Source organism: Podarcis vaucheri (genome assembly GCF_965113315.1).
Source record: "Podarcis vaucheri genome assembly, chromosome: 7".
Lineage (NCBI taxonomy): Eukaryota > Metazoa > Chordata > Lepidosauria > Squamata > Lacertidae > Podarcis > Podarcis vaucheri.
The window spans coordinates 50,436,904-50,464,819 of NC_138765.1; the positions used below are offsets into that span (position 1 = coordinate 50,436,904).

Here is a 27,916-nt window from a genome sequence, read left to right on the forward strand (position 1 = left end):
TTTATTCTTATATTTATAAGAAACCCACATTCCATCCTCTTATCCATCATTGGTCACATATAGCATAAAGAATTATTCAGGTTGGATGCAAGAATGAAAAAAAGAAGGCGGGGAAGGAAACATAGTTTTGAGGCATGATGAAAAAGGCAAAGCTGGCAGTTTGTAGTAATTTTGAGATGAAGTGGAGGAGTAGGCAAATAAATAAGATGAAGATTTAATTAGTCTGGACCAGATACCCTCAGACTGGCACCCTCCAGACAGTGCTGGACTCCCAATTCCCATCAGAACCAGCCAGCACGGCTAATAATCAAAACCTCTGGAGGGAATCAGGTTGGCGAAAGTATGGGCTACACCAGGGTCAGCAGCCTAAGGTCCATGGGCTGGAAGCAGCCTGCAGAGGTCATTTGACTGGCCACCCCAGTCAACCGAGCTGCCAACTCGTGTGCTGCACTAAACCGGCACAGCGCGGCACGGAGACTCACTTCTGCAGTGCTGGAAATTGTGTCTGCGTAGATGCAGACGCCAAAAATCACATCTGTGCACACACAGATGCCAAAAATCATGGCTGCGCAGGCGTGATCCGGCCCATGGAGGACCGATCTGGCCCAGGCAATATAAACTTTGCTGACCCCTGGGCTACACCATAAAAGGTAAAGGTAAAGGACCCCTTACAGTTAAGTCCAGTCGCAGACGACTCTGGGGTTGCGGCGCTCATCTCGCTTTACAGGCCAAGGGAGCTGGCATTTGTCTGCAGACAGTTTTTCTGGGTCATTCAGTGCAAAACAATTCTCATGTCGCACCAGAGTTTATTAGAACAAAGTAGCAACGACAGCTCTTCCTTTGAAAATAAAAGCCTGCAGATACTATCAGAGTTGAGCTCTTTAATGGATGCACTTGAATACAGTGGTACCTCGAGTTAAGTACTTAATTCGTTCCGGAGGTCCGTTCTTAACCTGAAACTATTCTTAACCTGAAGCACCACTTTAGCTAATGGGGCCTCCTGCTGCCGCTGCACCGCAGCACGATTTCTGTTCTCATCCTGAAGCAAAGTTCTTAACCCGAGGTACTATTTCTGGGTTAGCGGAGTCTGTAACCTTAAGCATATGTAACCTGAAGCGTATGTAACCCGATACCACTGCACCACCTAACTAATCTGTCCTGATAACTAGCCCCCTTTTGTTGACTTTTTGGTGAACATATCTGGTTACAAAGGAGGAGTGCCAGAGAAGTACATGGAGATGGAAACCAGGAGCCCCTCGCCACCTGCCAGACCTCCGGAAAGCATAGCCTGGACCTTGCCTGCTCAATGCATCCAGGGCGAGATTCCCTCCATTCATCAGATTTCAGCAAAAAAGGAAAGGCGTTCCCTCTCTTCCTTGAATCCAGCCCCAATGATAGAATATTCCACTGTGATTCAGCAAAGTCCAGCCCACTTCCTGCTTCTGTGTGCCTTCCCTTTAAATAGCCAGACAAATAAACATAAAATCTCTCAGGAAAAACAGCTAATGTTGAATTTTAAGATAACGGATCGGGAGGTGGAAGGGGCCATCCAGAACATGCAGTTAGGCAAATCTCCAGGACCAGATGGTTTGACTTCAAGATATTACAGATCTTTGAAAGAATGGTTAATACAACCACTGAAGGAAGTCTGTAATGGATGCAGAGAAAGCCTTTGACAACATTTCTTGGAGTTTTATGAAGAAGAACCTACAGGGGATAGGGGTAGGACAAGGTTTTGAAAATGGTATAGGTGCAATTTATTCAGAACAAAAGGCAAAATTAATTGTGAACAATGTGATGACAGAAGAGTTTAAGATTGAAAAAGGGACACGACAAGGGTGCCCAATTTCTCCATTGCTTTTTATATCGGTCCTCGAGGTTTTGTTAAACATGATTAGAAAGGACAAAGCATTTGCTGATGATTTAGTTTTGACTTTACAGGAGCCAGAACCTAGTACTAAAAGGGTACTGGAACTGATTCAAGAATTTGGACAGGTTGCAGGTTTCAAGTTGAATAAGACGAAAACCAAGGTTTTAGAAAAAAATTTAACTGTGAATGAGAGAGAGAGGTTTCAGGAGGAGACAGGACTAACATTGGTTTAAAAAGTAAAATACTTAGGGGTTAATATGACTGCTAAAAATGTGAATTTATTTAAGGATAACTATGAAAAATGTTGGACTGAAGTGAAAAAGGATTTAGAAGTATGGTCTAATTTGACGCTATCATTGTTAGGCCGAATTGCTGTGATAAAAATGAATGTGCTGCCAAGGATGTTATTTTTGTTTCAAACATTTCAAATTTTGGATAAGATGGATTGTTTCAAGAAGTGGCAGAAGGATATTTCCAGATTTGTTTGGCAGGGCAAGAAGCCTCGAATAAAATTTAAGATACTAACTGATGCTAAAGAAAGAGGTGGATTTGCCCTGCCAGACCTCAACCTTTATTATGAATCAGCTGCTTTTTGCTGGCTGAGAGAATGGCTGCTTCTTGAAAACACTGAAGTGTTGGATTTAGAAGGTTTCAATAACGTATTTGGTAATAATATTGTTAGGAAAGCATTGTTTAATGTTTGGATAAGATATAAGGACTTGCTAGAAAAGAAAACCCCAAGATGGTTGTCACCAATGGAAGCGAAGGCACAGAGAAAACTCAATATGGAGGCCAAATGGCCGAAATATTGGGAAATTCTGGAACAAGATGGAGACAGAATAAAATTGCAGAGCTTTGAAAAATTGAAAAATAAAGTGCGAGATTGGCTCCATTATTACCAAATAATGGAGGCATATAAATTGGACAAAAAAGTTGGTTTCCAGGTGGAAAAATCAAAATTGGAAACAGAATTGTTAGATCCAAAAACTAAGAATTTGTCAAGAATGTAAAGCTTGCTGTTGAGATGGAACACTCAGGATGAAATGGTGAAATCAGCTATGATTAAATGGGCACAAGATGTTGGATATAACATAATGATGGCTGACTGGGAACAGTTATGGACCACAGGTATGAAATTTACGGCATGTAATGCTCTAAGAGAAAATTTAATGAAAATGATTTATAGGTGGTACATGACACCTGTTAAGCTTGAAAAATCTACCATTTGCCCGATAATAAATGTTGGAAATGTAAGAAGACTGAAGGTACATTCTTTCACCTTTGGTGGACATGCCCAAGGATTAAGACATTCTGGGAGATGATTTATAATGAAATGAAAAAGGTATTTAAATATACCTTTCTGAAGAAACCAGAGGCCTTTCTCCTGGGCATGGTCGGCCAATTGGTGTTAAAGAAGGATAGAACTTTTTTTATGTATGCAACAACAGCAGCAAGAATATTCATCGCGAAGTATTGGAAGACACAAGATTTACCCACCCGGGAAGAATGGCAGATGAAGTTGATGGACTATATGGAACTGGCGGAAATGACTGGCAGAATCCGAAACTAGGGAGAGGAGTCGGTGGAAGAAGATTGGAAAAAGTTTAAAGACTATTTACAGAAATATTGTAAAATTAATGACTGTTAGAAGAACGTTGGAATGAAGTGATATGGCTTCAGTAGAAAGGTTATAAGGAATTAAGTACAAATAGATTAATAGAGTATTAATAGAAAAATAAGGTTAAAATGTGTTAAGATAATTATAGGACAGAAAACAGGGGAAGATGGAAAGGAATTGCTGAAATAATTAATAGAAGTGGAATACAAAAAGGGAGGCGTGAGGAGGTCATGGAAATATGTGAAAGAAAGACAAGATATTGAAATTTCTTTTTCCTTTTTTCCCCTTTTCTTCTTTTTTGATGTGTTTTTAAATTGTTTTTGTTTTGTCTTGTTAGTTTTTAGTGTTATGTAGTGTCTTTGTATTGTAATGTAATGTAATGTAATGTATGGTTTTTTCTTTGCTCTTTTTTTTGGTAAGTGTTTAAATTGTTGCAATAAATATTATTAAAATAAATAAATAAATAAATAGCCAGACAAATAAGAAACTGGAAAGGTGGTGGTGGTGGTTGTTTTTTAAGGCGCCTTTAGTTCTTGTACCCTCATTTCCTCTCCAGCCTGTGTTAGCCCAGCTTTCTTCCTCCAGTTCCCAAGTAGAGTTCAGTCCTTTCAGTGTGGATCAAGGAGACCCTGATTCTCCTCTACAAAGCCACCCAAATAGTGTGTATCACCAGATACCCCATTGGCCACAACAAATTCACTCCCAAAGCCCCTTGTGAAATACCAACACACACAGAGATCCATTTGGCCTCCCATCACAACCACTGGCCCTTTCCAACATCATGCCCTCAACACCCCAAATTTGACCTGTCTGTCTGATGCAGATGACTGGGTGACAACATACCAGTCAGACAGGTATTGCCAGCTTAGTGGTAGCACGTGCAGCACTTCTGTATAGAGACAGGTGCTGAACACTTGGAATTCCTGTTCCCCAGCGGATGTTGAGATTAGCCAAGTTCAGGACAGAAATTCCTGAGTGATTACGTATGACCCAATCTGTATTTTGGCATTTGGTAGGATGTGGAACAAGACTCAGTGTGCCAGACCTTGGTAGCTCCCAGACTAGAAACAAAATGTTTGTTAGTATTTCTGTTACGGATGTGTTGAGAAAGTGAGGGAACAGCTGCTATCTGCTTCCAGTGTCTTCAGGAATGGCAGGAGCTAGTGAACTACCCTTTGCAAGTTGCTAGTTTTTCCATTCCTAAACTGAAAAGAACCTTACACACATTACATGAGAAGAGCACTTCTCAGCTACAACATGCAACATTTTCTTGGATCAAATCGAACACACCCTCTGAAGCATACGCCTTCTGTGTTCATACTAACCGATGGGAGGATAGCCACAGATAGGTCTATTAGCCCTGACAGCTAAATTGAACCTTTATGTTCAGAGGCAGAATACCAATGAACACCAGTTTCTGGACAGCAAATGGCAGTGGAGGGCTGATGCCTTCAGCCCTACTTGTGGGCTTTCCAAAAGCATCAGACATGATGGTGGTAGCCTGTCTAATCCAGCAGGACTCTTCTAACGCAATAAACTAGAATACTAAGAAGGCACAGGCTGGTTGCATCCTGCCTTCCTGACCTTTCCCAAGCCCAAGCATCATCCAGAAGAACGTGGCATTTTACATATTGTTGGATTCCAACTCTTAACAACTCCAGCCAGCACAGCCAATGATAAGTGGTAGTGGAAGCATAGTGCAACAACATCTGGAGGATCATTGTTTTGGTATAAAAATGTTGATTCTGCCCCCTTACTATCAGTAGTTTACTTATTACGGATTTATTATTTATTTGTTATTTCCAACAAAACTCTTTGGATTGGGGGAGACTAAATTTTCTTTTTAAGCTAAAATAAAATTAAGGAGCTTTGTTGGGTTCCCTAAAACTCCAGTTCTCCCAAAATGGTTCAGCATTTGGGACTCAGTGGTACAGCACATGCTTTGCATCCATCAAGTTCCAGATTTGATCCCTAGAATCTCCAGTTGGGGACTGGCAAGACTCCTGACTGCCTGGCGGCAGATCTCCAGAACTTAATACAGAAAATACTATGCCACATAGACCAAAAGTGTGACTCTGTATAAGGAATCTTCCTACGCTTCAGGAATGTAGTTGAACTGAAGGTTGGCAGTAGAGGGCAGTGTAGAGCAAGCCAAGCTGCTACAATCCTTGCAAGAACAAGAACCTGTTACTTCGCTCTCCCCACAATGCCTAGGGGCTCCCACAAACCACTGTTTCTAAGAACGTGAACTAAGGTGCCCTCTACCTAGATGAATGAAGAGGCTAAAATGGCTTTTTATAATTAGGTGAGCAGGCTGGTAGTCAATAGCTGAGTTATGGGCTATGGTCTGCCATTATTCTGTGTCTTGCTTACTTGTTTATGGAAAAATATTGAACTTGAATTTGGAAATTCCATTTTAGCTATCAGAACCAATGCACAGAATTCTCTTTTGCACCTCCAAAATAAGTTGCAGATCAGCTTCGGTAGTGACACATTTCCACAGATGGGCCCTCGCACACATTATCTAGTTGCACAAAACCCATCTCACTCAGCCCACAGAGGCCATCCAAAAGGTAGCTAAGGCAGTGCTTTTTTTCTATAAAAAAGTTTAGGGGTACTCTCATTTTCCTACTCTACTCATATTGAAATACTGCCCCTCAATGAGGCCAAACTTAGATTCACATTATGTTTAGGGGTATGCGTACCCCTGCATCCCCCCAGAAAAAAGCACTGGGTTAAGGTATCCAGAGGATGGCAGATATGAGGGTACAATGAGGGCCATGGATGGACTACTGCTTTTTCTGAATAATATTCAAACTGCAGGCTTTGTCAGGTAATCAATACACTGGCAACACAGTATCCCCCCCAACCTTGAAAAACAGTTATTTAAATCAAAATCCTTGTTTCCAGTATCTGAAAAACCACAAAAAACCATTGTTATACAAGGTTCTGCTTCATGTTCCTACAGAGCCAAGGCCTAAGCATGTTTGTGCAGATATTAAATCCCCAGGGAATTCAATGGGACTTGCTTCCAATTAAGGATGCTTTGGTTTGCAGGATAAGATTCTGATCTAAGTACCAGTGATAGGCTTAAAGAAGCTGAAAATGAAAGGAGCAATAAAACAAAGATAGAAGAGAAGGCAAACTGGCTTCTTTTTTGAAAGCCTCTTTTTTATACTAGCTGGAGAAAAACAGGAGGGGAAAGGGGGGACTATCGCAACCAGAACTAATGATGTAAATGTACATTCACATTTACATAATTTATTTTAAGTGCCAGATTTGGGCCTGCCTGCTTCACCTTGGACTAGCAGCTAATTAACCATTTATTCATAAAGCACTTTAAGGTTTGCAGATCTTTTTTTCTGGCCATCTTTTTTCCCATCCACAGAAGGCAGCTTTAGATTGAAACAGGCTATGCCATCTCTCTTGGGAGAACACAGTGACAGGCATGCGAGGAAGACAGCATGCACTGAGCTGCGACTAAGGTTAATGGGCTCATATAGACTTCCCTCCACCCCCATCACCCTTTCAGCTGGAGAAGAAGACCCTTTAAAAGAACTCCAGTGGTTCCCCCGCCCCCAATTGAAAGGCTGCTCCCTGAAGCATCATTTGATGCTAAAAGCTTTCATTTCATTCGGGATCTCCAATGTGAGTGCAAGAAAGAATTTATTCATGGGTAAAAAAAGAGCCTGGCACACTCTACCTCCTTCCCCATCTGCTTCTGCCCCGCCACCCCACAATCTGGGCTGCCTCATATTTAGAGCGTTTAATGCCTTCTTACTGAGGAACACAGAGTGTATATGGGAGACAAAGCAACAGTTGAAAGGAACACGCAGAGGGGCAAAGCAGAGAGAGGAAAGAAAGAGTGCAATCCTATCTGTTTGAAAAGATTGGGAGGTAATGAAAGAAGAAAATAAATGACTGCTTTATTTCTTACATAGAGACCTAGGAAGCTACCTTATACTGAATCAGATCATTGGAGCATCTTTCTCAGCGCTGTCTAAATTGACAGGCAGCAGCTCTCCAGGGTTTCAGGCAGAGGTCTTTCCCAGCCCTACCTGGGAATTGAACATGGGACCCTCTGCGTGGAAAGCAGATGCTCTGCCACTGAGCTACGGCACTTAACACTCAAACCCACCTGTCCTGCCATGTCTATACTGGGTCCTCCTTTCTTGGCCTAAAACAGCAGCTTCCAGGCTTTGTTACAGAGAAGCATGCAGGTCCTTGGAAGTTGCTTAGGGTTTCTCAATACAAACATAAATGCACATGAGATATCCCCCCCCCTGCCCATCCCAGTCATATGTAATCATGTGTCTAGGAGTTATCCTCCACTTAAACAGCTGTTACTCCAGGAGAATTGCTCATGAAGCCACTGATATGTCTTCAACACACCGTCTATTGCAGCCGTCACCAACCTGGTGCCCTCCAGTCATTTTGGACTAAAACTCCCATAAGCCCCAGTCAGAACAGGGAGAGATCTGGAGTCCAGAACATCTGGAGGGCGCCAGGTTGGTGAGGGCTTGTTAATCAGAAGTTGAAACCTATATATTTAGTTCTATAGAAAGTGCTTCAGGCTGCTTTTCAGCTATGCAGACCCTCAAAATGGCTGAAAATAAAACAATAACAACCCTTCATAAAATAATTTATTGGTAAAACGCACATACTATCCATACTATGAGCAGCTTTATACCATATTAAACATAAACAGTCCTAGTTCTTAAAAGGCTTGGTGGAAAAAATGTATTCACAGACCTCCTGGTGATTGCAACAGAGAGGGTCCTGCAAGGGAATTCTACAACGCAAGCCTCCCACCCCACCCCACAAAAAAGCTAAATTTCTGGTTGAGGTTAATCTTATAGCAACATCCCTCCTTGTGAATCTTTATTCACAGCTGCAGAGTGGGGAGCGGGGAGCCAATCTGGGAATGTGTTTTGAGAGCAAGATATATCTCTGGAGAAAGCTGTTCCTGAAAGCCTGTGTGGCCCTCCAGATGTTACCAGGATTCAACTTCCACCAGCCCCAGCCACATAGCCCATGAAGAGGGAGTCATAGTCCAGGAGAGTCAGGGGTTCCTCAGCCCTACCTGATGCCAGACCAATTACAGCAGCAATGGGGGACCAGCAGCCTTAATTTGGCTAGAAGCAAAATGATTAAACCCATAAGTTGACAAGAGAATAGGTGAAATGAACTGGAAGCAAGTAGCCCTTGACACAAGCAAGGTCCACTGACAGGTAAGCTGCTGTATGGCAGGGCTGGGTGGGCTTCAGGCTTTCAATTTGCTTTTTTGAAACACACACACACACACACACACACACACCCCTGGGAAGAGCCACCAACTGGAGACAGTTGCAAAATATACACATTTCAAGTTAAGGACGCCTCTCAGTGCATCCCAAGCCCAATAATTCGTTCACAGCATGAGAACTGAGGTCACAGTGCTTTCACACTAAAAATTCACCCCTGGTTAAAGTTTCTTCTTTTCATCAGCCTTCCTGATGAAAAGTTGGTGATGCAGCCTCTCTGCTGTTGCTCTGGTTAGACTACTGGGAGTCAGATAACCTTGCCAAGCTACTATGAATGGCTCTCAGATCTACCAGCAAAGCTGGCTCTACCCTGCAACATAGGGCAACATAGATATCACCCCCCTCTCAAGGTTAAAGAGGTCCTTTGCCCTCTCAAATACCAAGGGACTGCAGGAACTCTTATCAATACCACAGGTCTCAAGGGAAAGGTTCTTCCTTCTTCCCGATGCACACCAGCTCATTTGTTCTCATTAAATTTTAACAAGAACAGAGCTCTAGAGACAGAGGCAGTGTATGTGGTGCTCTCCATAGGCTTGTAGTTCTTCAACTACATCTGGGCAGCCACAGGTCCCCCACCCCTGTAGTATAGGTTTGCTACCAGAAGACTATTCAGTGCATCTTCCTGTTTTTTAACCTCAAGAGTTCCCTGGTAATATATTCAGATTAAAAGCCCCACACCATTCTCTGTTCGAAGTTGGAAGAATAGACACACTACTGTGATACAAAATTCACCCATGCCCTGCATCTAATTTGAAGCACAAACACAATGCTGTTATCCCCACCTGCACACCACTTCCACTTCTAAGGCTTGGTGTCCCTATTCATTTTCCCCAGAATGCTACCATGTCTTTCTTTTAGAAGCAATCAGTATTCTCGCAGCCCTGCTGCTTCCTTTCCAATCCAAAACAGGCAAAAAGGAAGACAGGTAAGAAGCAAGGGGGTTTCCAATACACTTGGAATTTCTCTCTCTGGTTTTGCTGCCACAGGCCATTTTCAAGCCAAGTGCTATTCACATAATTTGTACGCAATGTGTATTCACAACAGAGAGAATTGTGGGAAAGGGAATTACAGTGGTACCTCGGGTTACATATGCTTCAGGTTACATATGCTTCAGGTTACATACTCCGCTAACCCAGAAATATTGCTTCAGGATGAGAACAGAAATTGTGCTCCAGTGGTGTGGGCAGCAGCAGGAGGCCCCATTAGCTAAAGTGGTATTTCAGGTTAAGAACAGTTTCAGGTTAAGTACGGACCTCCGGAATGAATTAAGTACTTAACCCGAGGTACCACTGTACCTTCTAAGGTTCACTCCCATCCCTAGCCAGTAGCACCATCTTGGAATCGGTGCAGTGAGGAATGGTGAAAGAACTGGATATGATCAGCCTAAGTTATAGTAAGTTAAGGAAAGACATGTTTGGGATCTTCAAATATCTGAAGAGCTGTAACACAGAAAATGAAGCACTCATTTTCTCTTGCTCCAGAAGGCCAGGCCTTGAAACAAAGGCTGGGAACTCAGGGAAGCAGATTTCAGCTAAGCCTTGGGAGAGGCATACCAATGATATGAGCTTTCTGATAGTGGAACAGACTGCCTCAGGAAATGGTGATCTTTCCTTTTCTGGGGGCCTTTTAAGCAGCAGCTGGATAGCCATCTGTCAGGGACTTTGCAGTAGTTTTACCCTGAGTTGCAGATTCTGAACTGAGGAGGGAGGTGGACTAGATGTTCTTCAAGACACATTCAAACTGTTATGACTCTTATCTCAATTTCCTTGTGCAGATCTCATCCAATGAGCAGGTCTATAGACTGCTCTGCACATGGATGCACTCAAAACATCCTATGCTCTTTATTTCATGCATTCACAGGCTCGCTAGGACAAAGCTGGGTAAGCCTGTGAGTAAAATGTGGCTTACCAGGGCTCCCAATTTGGCTTGTGAGGCCATTTCCCCTAAGACATGCTTACCACCCCACACTTGACGAGGTATGAGGCAGGCACTCATGTGGCAACAAATAAATGTTTGGGAGCTTAACGCAAGCTCCCAATTCTTCCTTTCAGTTAGAGCAAGGTGAGCTCCCACTGCCGATCAGCTGATGGGAGATGAAAGCAATTTCCATTTTGCAAACAGCCCTGCACTACTCCTTGGTTTTTGGAAGTTCAAAAAACAGTGCAGGGCTGTTTGCAAAAGGGCTTTCATACGGTCACACACTGAGCCTTGAAGCCCCAACAACTGGGCTTTAAAGCACAGTGTCACCAAACATCATTGAGATACCAAGGTGATTGACAGAGAGACAGTTCCACTCACCTGTCAAATCTGGCCTGCTAAGGGTTGGAGAAGATCAGGATCTAGGCCAGAAAAGATTCCCCACCCCTGCTCTGAGCTCCACCAGTGACACCATACACTACAAAATGGCATCTATCCTGATGTGTTCCCTTCACCATGGCATCTCTGCTCCTTTCACCAGCGACTGAAACCAACTTTTGTAGCTCTAAAGTCCTGCAAGGCCCTCAGGCTGTACTATAGCAGGTGGGCATTAAGCATGGAAGCTCAATGGCCTCTGCACGCTGCCAAACACTGATTAACATTGGCCTTGCCAAGAGCAAGATGCTTGCCAAAGGAGCTGGGGACAATGGGACTGTGCGAGCCAGATTGCCGCTGCTGCAGTGGAAAGAACATGAAGCAGAAACGAGTTAAATTTATTGCTGCCCATGGCTGTGATGGAAGGTTCTTCAGACCACTACCAAGAAAACAGGCATCAGATTATGTTGCAATAAAATATATGAGCAAGTGAAGCCCATGATGCAAATAAGAACGCCTTACTCATTTACTGTTGGTAGGAAACGAGCAAATAAAGGAAATGTGTATTCTTTCTGCAGCAAAACCATTCCAGCATCTGTCTGGCACTCAGGGAAATAATAAAGGTAGACAGAAGGAAAAATTCACAATCCAGAATTCAAAGTCTTATAAATCATCTGAATGGCCTCCATCCTTAAATTATGGTACTCATCAAGAAACTGATCCTTAAAACTGCAACTCATTGCTGCACCTCAACACCAGCACAAGCTGGTAGCAGCTAAGAATGTGAACCAAGATGCCCCTACGTTGTGGCTCATCTTAACCATGAAATCACCAACTGATCACAAGAGAAGGCATATTTTCTCATCCTCAAACATCCAACCCCCCCCCCCCAATACTGATTTATCAACAATGACCTACCTTACCAAATTGGATGGCCTTGGACTGCTGGTTGCCATCTGTCAACCCTACCTATTCACCTGGTTGTTGTAATGATAAAAAGTACATCCCCCCTTGAGCTCCACTGTAGAAGGGTGAGATAAAAAAGTAACTAATAAATATACACATACAAATTACATCATTCTCTAGAGATGTGGCTGTTTACCTTGAATGAACCAGCAGGCACACACTATTCCCTTTCCTTGTTAAATAGTGCCCCTGCTCTTGTAGTCTTAAAGCAGAGATGAGGAACCTGTGGCCCTCCAGATATTTCTGGACTACAGTTTCCATCAGCCCTAGCCAGACTGGTCAGTGGTCGGGGTGATGGGAGGTAGAGTCCAACAACAGATGACACCAACCCCGATATTCTGCTGCAGTCTTGCAGCAGAGAGCAGAGGCGGCTTCCCAAGGGCACATTTTTAGAGCAGCCTTGCTGGGAGCAAACTCGAAGCAGAGGTCAAAAGCGGTTAGGAAGCTATTTCTGGCTTTAACCTGGACTTGGTCCATTGAGAGCTGCAGTGCAGCATGCCCATCCTGCAGTCCTTTTCGCCTGGGCATTGCCAGCCTGACCTGCCAGCTGCCCAAGGGACAGATCCCAACAAGACTATTACAAGCAGCAAATCCATCACAGATTCATACATCACCAGAAACACAATTCTACTGCAGCACAGCAATGACAAGGGAAGGCAGAAGTTGAGTTTCAAGAAAGCATCACGTTGAAGTAACTGCATCCCATCTGCTGAAGACTTATATCAGTGACTTGGCACTAGGAGTGGGCAGAGCAGTCCATTTCCGGCCTGTACAAACTTTGTGCATGTTGTTTCCATATAGATGTTTTTTACCAGTTCCATACCAATTATTCTAAATATATTTTACCCCAATATAACTCATTTTGGTCCATTTTTGTGCTGAGAACTCTACTGCAAATCTCAGAAAAGGGTTGTATCCAACATTAGTCCTACTGGTTGCACACCCACTGAAATTAATTAACTTAGATATATTAATTTCAGTGGGTCTACTCCCAGTTTAACTAGGCTGAATGCAACCCAAGGTGCGAAATCTGAAGGATAATTACATTTCGATCTGTGTGTTGGTCCGGGAGGCGTGAATTAGGTCAGTTCGCTTTAAAATGCAGACTGCACAAAATTCTTCTCCATCCCTCCTTGGAACTTATGAAGTGTACAGCACAAGAGAGATGTTCCCATGGAGAACTAGGCAAAAAAGCACCACTACAAAACGCAGACTCAGGGATCTCAAAAATGCTTAGACACCACAAAACGTGACCTAAGCAAGGAGTTTTATTCCTTTGTGGAGGACTCCTGCCTACACCTACACATAAACAAGCACAGATATATACAGAGACCACGTGTTCCTGAATTGCTCTCTTCTTCGCCCACCTCTCAACTCCAGCCCAGCCCACAAGCAGCTTTGCAGCAATTATTTCAGCTAATAAGCTGTCATTTGGCAGAATCCACGTGGCTTTTCTACATAATCAACCAGCACAGGCATTGTTTGCTGTTGAAGGCTCAGGAAACGACTGCAGTCTAATTATTCTACAGACCTCCCATTAAGGGGAGGAGGGAGAACTTGCAAGATTAATAGGATCCTTTTTTAAAAAAAAAGCCTTCAAGAAGCCAAGAGACAGAACAGATGGCCTCCTCCATTAAAAACAATATACTGTAGTTTCAACTATATAGCCTTGGTCTCTGTTCAATCGCATAGGTTCCCAAAAATTGCATTAAACATCTGTTGATCACATTGGTTCTGGTTATTAAACTCTACAATATACCCGTTGTCCAAACTGCAATTATCCAAATGGCTTGTGGTGGTCTGAAATAGCTGTATGTTCCCACACCTGTTGATGTAATCCAATGTAAATAACCACAGTTGCATTCATACAGACTTTTGCTAATCCAATCCCATCAATGGGGTTAATAATGATAAATAAATAAATCAAGATTTTGCACACATTTATCAGCAAAAGGATTCACCTTTTTCTCCTTTCTACACATTAGGCCGTGTTTGACCAGTTCCACCCAGGCTGGGCCAGGAGCAGAGATGCTTTACCATACAAAATAAATAAATCCCTGTTCTTAAGAAGCTGTCGTGTCAGAGAGGTGGCTTACACTAGGAGCGCTTTCCCTCAAGTCTAGTTTACTATATGGAGGGCTTGTTTTGTGAACTACTTATCAGGGAGAAAGCTTCTAATGCAGCCTTCTCCCTGACATGCTACATTTCTAAGGGCAAGGATTTAGTTATTTATTTATATTGAGGAACGCGGAATCCTATGAGTCACAATCTGAAGTAAAACCGCCCCAATGCTGAGCTACAACCCACATCAGTAAGACTAGGAGCTTTCTTCCTTTCCTTTTTCCTTCATTTTCCCGCAACACAATCTGCGTTAACAAACCTTCTTCGTATCTAGCTTGGTACCTTACCCCCACAGTGCAGAAAATCAGATGTGGGAATCAAGTTATCTTGCTGTGAAAAGAGATACACGCTTTTGTTTTATTTCTTGAATTATTTAAATTTAGTTTTATTGGTAATTTATTATTATTATTGTAAAGCACTGTAATTTTGTGTTAACACTTTTTTAAGAAGGGGGAGAATCAATACATTTTATAAAGGAATAAACAAATAAAAGCCACCCTTTTCACAACTAAAAGGGATATGACTATATTATAAGATTTGGAATTTCTTACGTCTTTTAATCCTCACCCAGCTAAGGGGCTGTCACATGGAGGATGACAGGCTTGTTTTCTTTTGCTCTGAAGGCTAGGACCCAAACCAATGGATTCAAGTTACAAAGAAAGGAGGTGCTGACTAAACATCAGAAAGTATTTTCTGACAGTAAGAGCTGTTCAGCAGTGGAACTCTCCTTCACTGGAGGCTTTTAAGCAGAGGCTGGAGGATCATTTTTCATGGATGTTTTAGTTGAGATTCCTCTATTGCAGGGGGTTGGACTAGATGACCCTTGGGATCCCTTCCCACTCTACAATTCTATGATTCCACAAACACAGAGTAGCTAAGAGAATGCTAAGCTTACAGTCAACAGCCTTAAACAAAGGAAGAGGAGTGATAAAATGCAAGGGTGCTATAAAATATGATGTGAATCATAAACCTGGCACATTGAAATAATATATGGACGACACCAGGGAAATTTCTGTAATATTTTCAGAGCAAAGCTCTGCCCAATGAGTGTTTTTCTTCCTCTCAAAATATTTTTTGGCAGAAAATGAAAGAACAATTGGTTGCCGCTGCAGAGGCTGAGGTCAGATGGTAAGGATTATAAATACAGCGGCTGGCAGGCTGACAGCTCTCCACAGGTGAATATGCTGGTGACTTTGCCATAAGCTTTGCCATATTGATGACTACTAAACCAGACAGGTTTGGCATTCTCTACTTGAATTCATTAGCTCGTGGCTTTAATCACAAGTTCAACAAAAAAACAACAACCCTAAAATGTAGGCCTTTGACCCTGTGCCTGAGTTCTTTTCAAAGCCACGATTTGCTTGGCAAAATAACCTGTCCCATTTGGCCCAGCTTTACACCACATACAAATGTCACAATCTTCTAACTCCAGATCAATTAAGCCACAGAAACTACCACACCCTGATAATGTATTAAGGTCTGATCTATACCGGGAATCTTAAGGCTGTAAGGAGAACTATACCACTTCAGATTGTAACTGGGCAGGAAAAGCAATTCTGAATGCTCTGCCATTTAAAAACAGCCACCACCCTATGCTAAGACTCTTCCCTGTTGTGGTTCTTTTCTGTTTGCTAGGAACTTTTCACATTTTATTGCTATTATGTCTAAAGTGACAAATTCTATTCTACCATAGTAGACAAGAAGAAACAGGATGCAAGGGAATGTAGGGCTTGGACAGCAAATCTCCCACCAGCCACAAAACCCACTACAGAACGGTCCTTGGGCAAATTACCATCACTTCCCTTAAGACTGTTGACAAAACAGAATAAATCCATGTGTGGTGCCCTGAATCCATTACCCTGGAGGAAAAAAGAAAATGTGATTTTAATAAATTTTAACAAGCCATCACATGGGTCTGAATCCCCATATCACCCGTAAAAGTCTACTAGAGAAACAGAACTTTTCTCTTTCTAGAGTTCAACCACTATGGCAGCAAGCAAAAATAAGGAGGCTGAAGGATGCCAAGGCAAAAACCAGTCTGCTTCTAAGGATCTTGAAGATGTGCTCTTAGCGAAGCAGAAAGAGAAATCTGGGATATTCTGCCTTCCAGAGAAACCCCTCAACCCTACAGCAAAGCAAGCAAAGAGAAATCCAAGCTTATACCCATGGCTGGCAGGACCATAACAAAGCTCTCCACCCATCACTAGTCAAGAGCGATAACTGGTTTTGGTAGCTGCTTCCTCCAAGTACCACAACCTTTGCACTCTATCCTGCGACTGAGGTAATGTATCTAGTCAGCGGTTGCATCTCAGCCAGCCCAGTTACAAGCTAAACATATACCGCTCACCAAATATAAAGTGCCGGGGGGGGGGGCACACTCGGCTATCCCAGAGCTGTCTGCCTTGTCTTTAAGTTTCACCTGTCAAAATGTTTGCGGAGCCCCTGGAGACTTACATGTCCAGGTGTCCAGGCAGATCAGGCAGGGAGAGAAAGTGTGTCCGGCTCTTGTCGCGTTTCCTTTGTTCCACTCCCATGGACAGAGCGAAAACACTGAAGTCTTAAAGGCACTCGCTCTGAAGCACCCACCCCCTCCTGCCTTTGCCATGGAAACCGTCCGAAGCCATGTGATTGAGACAGGAAACCAAGGGGAAGCGCCTCCTTCCCACACCCCTCCTCACCCACACGGGAAGGAGACAGGAGACTGCTGCCATGCTGAGTAAGATATAACAAGGGGAGGCTGCGTTAAGGCAGGTCCCCCATCTCTCTCACACACGAGATTCCAGCCCAATTCTGGGCAATCTGTTTAAAGGCAAAGCTCACTACCTTCCTTTTGAGTCTGGCATCTCTTTGCCATGGGATCAGATCTCTTCAACTTGGGAGAACAGTGTGGAGAAATGTTGGCATATTGCAGAACAAGAGTTTGCTTAACGCTAGCGAAGCCAGCTTACTTTTGGAAGATCTGTTGGGCAGGTTTTCCTTCTGCTCAGAGTCTGGTTGAATTCCATATTTGTGGCCAGGAAAGAATTGAAGCTCTGTCTCAAACTGGCTAGGAACCTAAGGTTTGGGTTTGGGTTTGTTTTGTGTACACATGGGGTTTCTTTTGGCATCCCACTGCAGTATGTGGCTTGGCTCACTTCCTTAAAGCTCATCAGGTATATTTGTTTTGTTGGCATATTTCTGAAGTGCACCTCTTCTCCGTTTATGTCATATCGTCACCTTGTAATGGGTGGGTGTCCTTTCTTTTGGACAGGGGATTGAGCTATATGGACCCTCCAGCTTTTATTTTTAACTGGGGGGGGGATATTCACCACAGTATCTCATGAAAGGGGTAGGAACTTGGACCGTTTTGTTTTGCAGCCTCACTAAGTTATCTGATCTAGCGGTTCCTGGGTATGCATTAAGGAGAACGCAGGAGCTGTAACTCAGTGGTAAAGAAAATGTTTGCATGGATAAAATTCCCAAGTTCAATTCAGGTGGACCTCTGCCCAGGACCCTGGAGAACCACTGCCAGAGCAATAATGAGATGGACCAATAATTCAACTCAATGAATTTATGCCCTTCATCTTGGGGGACATGCAGAGATTGGATATGAACAGCTATCAACAATGGGACACATTTAGAAGAACAACAGCAAACACATCACAGAAGCTTGCAACTCTATAGTTGTGCAGTCCAGCTTTGCTGATACAGGAAGGAAGGATGGTGGAAGGAGGGTGGGTTTGGGTTCCTTCTAAGGCTACCCACAATGTCTCCCTTGGCTCAGGAACCAGGAGGCCACTTGAACTTTTTCTACTACGCTTACTGAAGTTTAAATTTACCACTTGACTGGCTGAGGACTTCCCTGTATGTAGCTCAGATTCAGTTTCAATGCCAGGCAACAGGACAGTTTTAAATGCATGTTTGGAAATGGAAAATTGACCCATTTTGTCCTTTTATTCAGAACAGACCAAAAGTGCCAAACGTGGGACTACAACCAAAGACATTTCATATTCCATTGGTTACACCCCAGTATTTCCTTTGATCCAGCTGGGCGATTCTAATCCTTAGGAAGCTTTAGAATTGAAGTCCCTGGCAGAGGCTTTCACAGCAGCCGAAGATAAGGACCAAGCAGAAGGCGACTCAGCAGTCACATCCCCAACCCCCAATCTGAGTAATCCATTGGCTCATCCTCTTGCGCGACTAAGAGCAACACCACACTGGAGCAGCCTAGAGGAGACCAGGGAAGCAGCATGGCTAAGGTCCAAGACCTCCTTCCCAGTCATGCCATGCGTCACTATGACCTGTCCATTCTCTCCCCCCTTCTCTGCCAAGCAGTGCCTGTGACTCCCCTGTGCCTCAAGGTGCTTCTGCACTATCTTTCCCCCCCTCTGGAATTGTGTCATTACGAAAGAGTCCAGACGAAATGGCTGCCAAAATGTCATATTCCAGCACCTTAAGAAATAAAGGACAATTTTTCTGACCTTCAAATTCAAAACAATTAGAGGGCTAACTTTTCACTTGTGTGGACTGGCAAACATCTGGAACAAGAAATGGCCTGCCAAGCAGCTGGAAATGTGGCTTGTGCATTGCTTCACTTGCAATCATTACTTTTTTAGCACATGTGGATCCCTTTTTAAAAAAATAAAAATAAAATTCTGCATATCAGCTGTTCAAAAGGATTATGGGACTACATTCAGTCTCCCTATCTCCCCAACCTCTTTCCCACTAAGATGCTCATCAGCAGTATCTTAACTATCTTTGTATGTTTCAATTCCACCATTACATGTTCTGAAAGACAGTCCCTGTAAACAGTATCACTTTTCAACTGCCAGTACTAGCTTGATCTTCTTCTTCTTTTCAATTCCTTTCTTCCCGAGAGTGCACATGCATTAATAAAAAGGTCAAAACAAAATGAATGAATGTTCCAACTTTTCACTTGGAATTTTACAAATATCCTGGCAATCAAGTGCCGCAGCTGACCCAGGCAACTTTATCATAGTGAAACATGCAAAGCTGACTACATATACACCAAGTGACAACAAAGTTGGAAACTGGGAATTGTGAAGTCCAAGTGGAAGCCTCCTTAGTGTTATTTCCAGGCATCACAGCTTTGGGCCTAGCTGGGGAAAGACCACTGCAAATTTAAGAAGCATAAATGAAAGAAATTCTGGATATCCGTGGATTGACCAGATGACTCCAGGGCACTGCTAAATGCAGGCTCCAGCAGGGAAGAACCAGTTTTCACAAATACTTCTATGGCCCATTACAAAATTTCTGAGTTCAGTGTGAGTCAGCCTGGCTCCTATTTCCAATGAAATGTACTCTGGAATGGAATAATGCTATGGAAAGCCAGCTTTTCTGTCTATCACACTTCACTACCATTTCGAAGGTGCCCAGTTAAGATCAGAGTCAACAGGAACAACTATAAAAAGCAAACGCTTTTCGGTTATGAACTCAGGCTTTCTCTTCTGTAGATTTTGGCAACAGGCAGCCTCTGAGTGACTCCTGCATGGCTGTGTAGCGGCAAAGTCGCCTTAAAACGAGACCCTGTTCCTAGCCATTCTCAGCCAATGAACAGAAGGGAACTAGAAGGCAAAAGAGTTTTCAGCATTTATGCTTCCCCTTCTCTCGCTTGTGCACAATCTGGAAGGAAGAGGTCATGCAAACTGGGGGCAGGGGAGGAATGAGGAAGTCTGAAAACTAAGGTAGTCATGGGGGGGGGACGACGACTCGCCACCTGTTTATAAACATAAACAGATATGCCATGTGGTACAGAGCAAATATCAGGAAAATTAAATTCTCCTTCCGATATAGGCAGCAGCATTCTTTTAAGTGATACACAATGTGGAGAAATACCCTGAATAAACTTCCAAAATAATTCATTACACTTTTGAAAATAGGCTTGGGAAATGTGTAGACCAAGCAAAACACAGCATTTGTGCAGTATGTGCATTTACTTTATTCAGAATACTAAATTTAAGTACTGTAGTGTCCATCTTTTCAAATCAATGGAGATGTTGCTATTAACCTATTTAAATTTAATTTAATAATCTGACAAGTATCTGCAGGAACAAAGATCGCTAAATACATTAGAATCTTTGGGCACCAGCAAAAACACCAGTTAGCATAGAAAGCAGGCAATGAATTGCCCACTGGCATTAATTCGTATTTTAACCTTTTTCTCGTATATCCAGGAATTCTACTAAATTTTATCAGTTAATCTCATTAATTCCAAAATGGATGGGTACATACTAACAAATAGTAGCAAATCATCTGAATACAAACCTAATTTAAATTCCACTTGCTCATGCACAAAACCATAGATCTTCCTGTTCTGTCTAACTGCACGTGCCAACATTTCCAAAACATAGATCAAATATCAGTGGAGGAAGAGGGCAGTTTATCTTGTACCTTTCTCTATTATCAGACAAATCTGAAAGGATTCCATTTACCCTTACTTGAAACTTAGAAGAGTAGCACAATATTCGAATCCACTTTATAACATCATGAGGAAATTCAAAATTTTCCGAAGCAACATAAATGGTGTCTTATTTATGGCCTCCCCTTCATGGATCACTGCCTTGCCGTGGCGAAGGGGCTTGAAGAACTCAGAGAAGCTATGAACTACGCCGAGCAGGGCACCCAAGATGAACAGGTCATAGTGGAGAGTTTTGACCAAACGTGATCCACCTGGAGTAGGAATCGGCAAGCCACTCCAGTATCCCTGCCAAGAAAACTCCATGGACAAAGACAACAGGCATATAAAAGTTATGACACTGGAAGATGAGCCCCTCAGGTCGGAAGGTGTCCAACATGCTACTGGGGAAGAGCGGAGGACAAGTACAAGTAGATCCAGAGCTGATGAAGCGGCTGGGCCAAAGCCGAAAGGACGCTCAGTTGTGGATATGCATGGAAGCGAAAGGAAAGTCCAATGCTGTAAAGAAAAATATTGCATAGGAACCTGGAATGTAAGAACCATGAACCTGGGTAAGTTGGATGTGGTCAAAAATGAGATGGCAAGAATAAATATTGACATCCTGGGCATCAGTGAGCTAAAATGGACGGGAATGGGCGAATTCAGTTCGGATGACTACCATATCTACTACTGTGGGCAAGAAACCCGTAAGAGAAATGGAGTGGCCCTCATAGTCAACAAAAGAGTGGCGAAAGCTGTACTGGGATGCAGTCTCAAAAATGATAGAATGATCTCGATACGAATCCAAGGCAGACCTTTTAACATCACAGTAATCCAAGTTTATGCACCAACTACTGGTGCTGAAGAAACTGAAATTGACCAGTTCTATGAAGACTTACAAAACCTTATCGAAGTGACACCAAAGAAGGATGTTCTGCTCATTATAGGGGATTGGAATGCTAAAGTAGGGAATCAAGAGATAAAAGGAACAACTGGCAAGTTTGGCCTTGGAGATCAAAACGAAGCAGGGCAAAGGCTAATAGAGTTCTGTCAAGAGAACAAGCTGGTCATCACAAACACGCTTTTCCAACAACACAAGAGACGACTCTACACATGGACATCCCCAGATGGGCAACATCGAAATCAGATTGATTATATTCTCTGCAGCCAAAGATGGAGAAGCTCTATACAGTCAGCAAAAACAAGACCTGGAGCTGACTGTGGCTCAGATCATCAGCTCCTTATAGCAAAATTCAAGCTTAAACTGAAGAAAGTAGGAAAAACCACTGGACAGGTAAGATACAATCTAAACCAAATCCCTTATGAATACACAGTGGAAGTGAGGAACAGGTTTAAGGATTTAGATTTGCTGGACAGAGTGCCTGAAGAACTATGGATGGAGGCTCGCAACATTATACAGGAGGCAGCAACTAAAACCATCCCAATGAAAAAGAAATGCAAGAAAGCAAAGTGGCTGTCCAACGAGGCCTTACAAATAGCGGGGGAGAGAAGGCAAGCAAAATGCGAGGGAGATAATGAAAGATACAGGAAATTGAATGCAGATTTCCAAAGAACAGCAAGGAGAGACAAGAAGGCCTTCTTAAACGAGCAATGCAAAGAAATAGAGGAAAGCAACAGAACGGGAAGAACCAGAGATCTGTTCAAGAAAATTGGAGATATGAAAGGAACATTTCGTACAAAGATTACCATAATAAAGGACAAAAGTGGTAAAGATCTAACTGAAGCAGAAGACATCAAGAAGAGGTGGCAAGAATACACAGAGGAATTATACCAGAAAGATATGGATGTCTCGTACACCCCAGGTAGTGTGGTTGCTGACCTTGAGCCAGACATCCTGGAGAGTGAAGTCAAATGGGCCTTAGAAAGCACTGCAAATAACAAGGCCAGTGGAAGTGATGGTATTCCAGCTGAACTGTTTAAAATTTTAAAAGATGATGCTGTTAAGGTGCTACACTCAATATGCCAGCAAGTTTGGAAAACTCAGCAGTGGCCAGAGGATTGGAGAAGATCAGTCTACATTCCAATCCCAAAGAAAGGCAGTGCCAAAGAATGCTCCAACTACCGCACAATTTCACTCATTTCACATGCTAGCAAGGTTATGCTTAAAATTCTACAAGGAAGGCTCAAGCAGTATGTGGACCGAGAACTCCCAGAAGTGCAAGCTGGATTTAGAAGAGGCAGAGGAACCAGAGACCAAATTGCAAACATGCGCTGGATTATGGAGAAAGCTAGAGAGTTCCAGAAAGACATCTACTTCTGCTTCATTGACTATGCAAAAGCCTTTGACTGTGTTGACCACAGCAAACTATGGCAAGTTCTTAAAGAAATGGGAGTGCCTGATCACCTCATCTGTCTCCTGCGAAATCTCTATGTGGGACAAGAAGCTACAGTTAGAACTGGATATGGAACAACTGATTGGTTCCAAATTGGGAAAGGAGTACGGCAAGGCTGTATATTGTCTCCCTGCTTATTTAACTTATATGCAGAATTCATCATGCGAAAGGCTGGGCTGGATGAATCCCAAGCCGGAATTAAGATTGCCGGAAGAAATATCAACAACCTCAGATATGCAGATGACACAACCTTGATGGCAGAAAGTGAAGAGGAATTAAAGAACCTTTTAATGAGGGTGAAAGAGGAGAGCGCAAAATATGGTCTGAAGCTCAACATCAAAAAAACGAAGATCATGGCCACTGGGCCCATCACCTCCTGGCAAATAGATGGGGAAGAAATGGAGGCAGTGAGAGATTTTACTTTCTTGGGCTCCATGATCAGTGCAGATGGTGACAGCAGTCACGAAATTAAAAGACGCCTGCTCCTTGGGAGAAAGGCGATGGCAAACCTAGACAACATCTTAAAAAGCAGAGACATCACCTTGCCAACAAAGGTCCGTATAGTAAAAGCTATGGTTTTCCCAGTAGTGATGTATGGAAGTGAGAGCTGGACCATAAAGAAGGCTGATCGCCGAAGAATTGATGCTTTTGAATTATGGTGCTGGAGGAGACTCTTGAGAGTCCCATGGACTGCAAGAAGATCAAACCTCTCCATTCTGAAGGAAATCAGCCCTGAGTGCTCACTGGAAGGACAGATCGTGAAGCTGAGGCTCCAATACTTTGGCCACCTCATGAGAAGAGAGGACTCCCTGGAAAAGACCCTGATGTTGGGAAAGATGGAGGGCACAAGGAGAAGGGGACGACAGAGAATGAGATGGTTGGATGGTGTTCTTGAAGCTACTAGCATGAGTTTGATCAAACTGCGGGAGGCAGTGGAGGACAGAAGTGCCTGGCGTGCTCTGGTCCATGGGGTCACGAAGAGTCGGACACGACTAAACGACTAAACAACAACAACATTTATGGCCTATCAGCTTTGAGTATTCAGCATCCCCTTAACAGCTGGAAATAATAATTGGATCATCATAAAATACCAAACCAGTTGCTACTGTTTATAAATGTTTATTTGAAGTGTATAAAGTAGAAGATCAGAAACTTATGGAACAATGGAACCATGAATTAGAGTGTGCCATGCAAGCTAAACAATGGAAAATTGCTTCAGAATCTATACAGAATGTTTCTTTAGATTTAAAATTGAGATTGAGTCAGCAAAAAAATTGCATTTTGGGTATACTAGACTCCACATCAGATAGATGCTGGAGGTGCAATGTTGGAAATGCCTCATTGAGACATATGATGTGGACTTGTCCAGTGATACATCCTTCTTGGTTTGAAGTTGCTGTTCATATTAATCATGTACTGGAGAAATCATTTATATTTGTGGGTGTTCATGTACTTCTAAATTATATTCCTGTACATGGAGACTAAAAGCAGGACAACAGAAACAGACTTTATTGGTGCTTGTGGTTGCTAAGAGACTTACACTTCATATTTATCTTCGAAGGATAAATATTCACCATCTATTATGCAATTGTTTGAAGGCCTTAATGCCCTTGCTACATTTGAATCTACTTTCTATAAACACCAACTTTGTTTGGGTACATACTCAGACATTTGGAGGGCATATATCATTATGTATGTGTAAATTCAGATGGATGTACTGATGTTTATTGTTCTGTGAAAGTGAGCTGACGATTTTGCTTTTCTTACTGCCCTCTTTGTGTTCTTTTCTCCTTTAATAAATTTGCAAAAATAACAGTTATATATATGTGTGTGTATAAAAAGGCACTAAAGCTGAGCAATGAGAAACAGAATGTGATTATTATAATGTACCTCTCATGTGAGCAGGAACAACATTAATCTCTCCCTGTCTCTGAAACATAAGCAAAGTTAAATGTAAAGCTTGAGCAGTCTGCTGCCCAATTCTTTGCTGAACATATTTCTGGAGGCGGTTGTGGTGTACCCACTGTTCCTGCGCTATAAATTATAGCAGCTGGAGTCTGTGGGCATCAGCACAGCATTGCTAAATCTACTCCCTTCTGTGCAATTAGCAGTTCCCCTTAAAGTCTGAGGACATTTATAGGACTCAGGAACAGAGATAATGTGCTTCAACGCTGCACATGGCCCAAAGGAAGACGCTAAGGGTGTGGCTTAATCATCTTTTCCCACGTGACAACAAATTGGGGGCAGAGGGGGGGAGAGCGAGCAGCTGAGTAGCATAGCACCGGCTTTGCAAGTTGAAGATCCAGTGGTCGATTCCTGGCATCACCAGTTAAAAGGATCAGGTTGCAGGGGATGGGGAAAGACCCTATTGGAGACACTGGAGAACTGTTGCCAATTAGAGTACAGTATTAGGAAGCTGCCTTCTACCGAGTCTCATCATTGGTACATCTAATTCAGTACTGTCAACACTGATGGGCAGCATCTTTCTTGGGTTTCAGACAGGTCTCTCCCAGCCCTACCTGAAGATGCTGAGGAAGATTAAACGTGAAACTTCTGCATGCAAGGCTTGACCACTCAGTTATGGCCCTTCCCAAACTGGCTAGAGCAGAGTGGACAATACTGGATGAAATGGACAGATAACTTAACCTCGTGTTCCTCAGACATGTAATGAACACCATTCTGCCACCATTAACTTTAGGCAGGTAAGAGTCTGCAAATATTCTCTTACTCTCACCAGGACAGGCAAAATTTCAACTAGGAAAAAGGTGTGAGCTGCTGGATGCTGGTCAGCTCACCTTGTATAAAGATCCTACTTCGACAAAGCTACAGTTAGCTTAACCTTGAGCAGCCTAGATATTTATAAGTAAAGGCCATATGATGCAAATTAAAAGACTAAATTATGCAAATGCATGCTTTTCCTAATTGCACAGCTCTATAAAGCAGCCAGAATTAATAGAATTTGTGAATCGTGTTTACACAAGTGTTGAACTGAAACAGCACATTCAAACAGAAAGATTATTATAAAGTGAAAATTCGCGTTCAGGTTTTTACAAAACGCAGTCACTCACACTTTTAAGACATCCTATGCACTGACGCATAGAAGATTACCTGCCAACGAAACTACAGTTCTCTAGTTAGAAAACCAAATTCAGTACTTCAGCAAATCAGCACAACACATACTTGGCCTGCGTATCATTGCTCTGTACATATTACAGTGGAACCTGCCATTTTAATTTTTCTTTTTATCAAGGTACACCACCACTGTCAACCCCAAAGAGTAATGTTTTGAGAAGAGGAAAGCTTTGAGTGGTTATGTAATACATAAAAGTACACAGCCACCTTGTACTGAGTCGGATCACTGACCATTCCAGCCCAGTAACATCTACAGTACTCTGAACAGCAGCAGTTTCCCATGGGAACATAGGGAGCTTTCACCAAATCAGACCATTGGCTCATCTAGCTCAGTATTTTCCACACTGGGCAGCAGTGACTCTCCAGGGTTTCAGGCACTGGACATTCCCAAGCTCTGCCTGGAGATGCCAGAGATCGAAGCTGTGACCTTCTGCATGCAAAGGAGGCGCTCTTCCACTAAGATGGGGAAACGCATCAGCTTTGCATCCAGAAGGTTCCCGGTTCAATCCCCGGCATCTCCAGGTCAGGCTGACAGACTCCGTTATGAAACTCAGGAGATATGCTGCTTCCGGAGAAATGCTGCAATGTGGACAAAACTGAGCTAGATGGCCCAACAGTCTGACTCAGCAGCTTCATTTTCTCTCGCTCAGGTTTTGGCTTACTTGGTTTGCATGCAGAAGGTCTCCGCTTCAGTCCCTGGCACCTCCATAAAAGGATCTCAAGCGGCAGGTGGTGGCAAAGGTTCTCTGCCTGAAAGTCTGGAGAGCAGATGCTACCCAGAGAAGACAATACTGATCTCACCTGGTATTTTCTAGGCCTGCTACCATTTTACTGGAAATGCAAGGAATTGAACCCAGGAGCTTAGGCAGGTATTCCACTCCTAAACCACGTTAGTTCCAGAAGCTTATAGTTCTAAAGAAACTCCTCAAAGTACATTGCACTTCTTGAAGCAAGAGTTAAAGAAAAGTGACATGAAGGCTGCAAGGGAGCCAATCGCGCAGACTTCACAAGTTCCCCTAAAGCCTTTTTCAAAGCACAGTGTACTTGCTTCCAAATTGGGGGTGGGGGTGGGGTTCCTAGATTCTTCCTCTTCTCTAGTAATAGTCTGAGATTCCTATGATAAGGCAACTACAGTGGTACCTCATGTTAAGAACTTAATTCGTTCTGGAGGTCCGTTCTTAACCTGAAACTGTTCTTAACCTGAGGTACCACTTTAGCTAATGGGGCCTCCTGCTGCCGCTGCGCAATTTCTCTTCTCATCCTGAAGCAAAGTTCTTAACCTGAAGCACTATTTCTGGATTAGCGGAGTCTGTAACCTGAAGCATCTGTAACGCAAAGCGTCTGTAACCTGAGGTACCACTGTACAGTCTAAGCATGGGATTCTGAAAGGCTAAGAGTCCTACTTACTATTGCACAGCTGTTCAAGGTAAGGCCCCCACTCAACAAGACCATCCTTCTCTCACCTTTTAAAAACAAGCTTGACAACTGTGCCTAAGTAAATGTGGAAGCTAAGAAAGGGCAGAAAGTGCACACCTCTGATCAGGGGAAAGGGCTGTAGCCCAGTGGCAGAGCGCATGCATTGCATTCAAACGGTTCCGGGTTCCTGGCATTTCCAGATAGGGCTGGGGGACTCTTTTCTGAAGCCCTGGAGAGGTGCTGCCAGACAGTGTGGACAATACTGAGCTAGATGAACCAATAGAATGACTCAGCTTTCTACATTCCTATCAGATATGAGGAACTATTCCAGAATTGACAAGAAGAGAAACTTTGTAGGAAAGGGTGTACAGGTCAGTGAGCAGCTTGTACTCCATGGGAGACGGGGGGGGGGGGAGGAGAGAGAGAAGTGTTCTAGTGTGCATTTCTTGT

General features: G+C 43.1%; 1 protein-coding gene across 7 annotated transcripts in view; it reads right to left on the reverse strand.

The window, feature by feature from the left end:
* Positions 1 to 27,916, reverse strand: part of RIPOR1 (RHO family interacting cell polarization regulator 1) — a 110,649-nt gene that overhangs the window by 49,597 nt on the left and 33,136 nt on the right. Inside the window, exon 1 of one of the 7 annotated variants that reach the window (XM_082229289.1) lies at positions 16,625 to 16,790. The exons of 4 other annotated variants lie outside the window; for them this stretch is intronic. In XM_082229289.1, the coding sequence (XP_082085415.1) occupies positions 16,625 to 16,775 (151 nt within the window). In that variant the 5' untranslated portion in view covers positions 16,776 to 16,790. Of the gene's footprint in view, positions 1 to 15,962; positions 16,021 to 16,624; positions 16,791 to 27,916 lie in introns of those variants that run through there. 2 more of the 7 variants (XM_082229293.1, XM_082229294.1) reach the window with 2 other exon arrangements.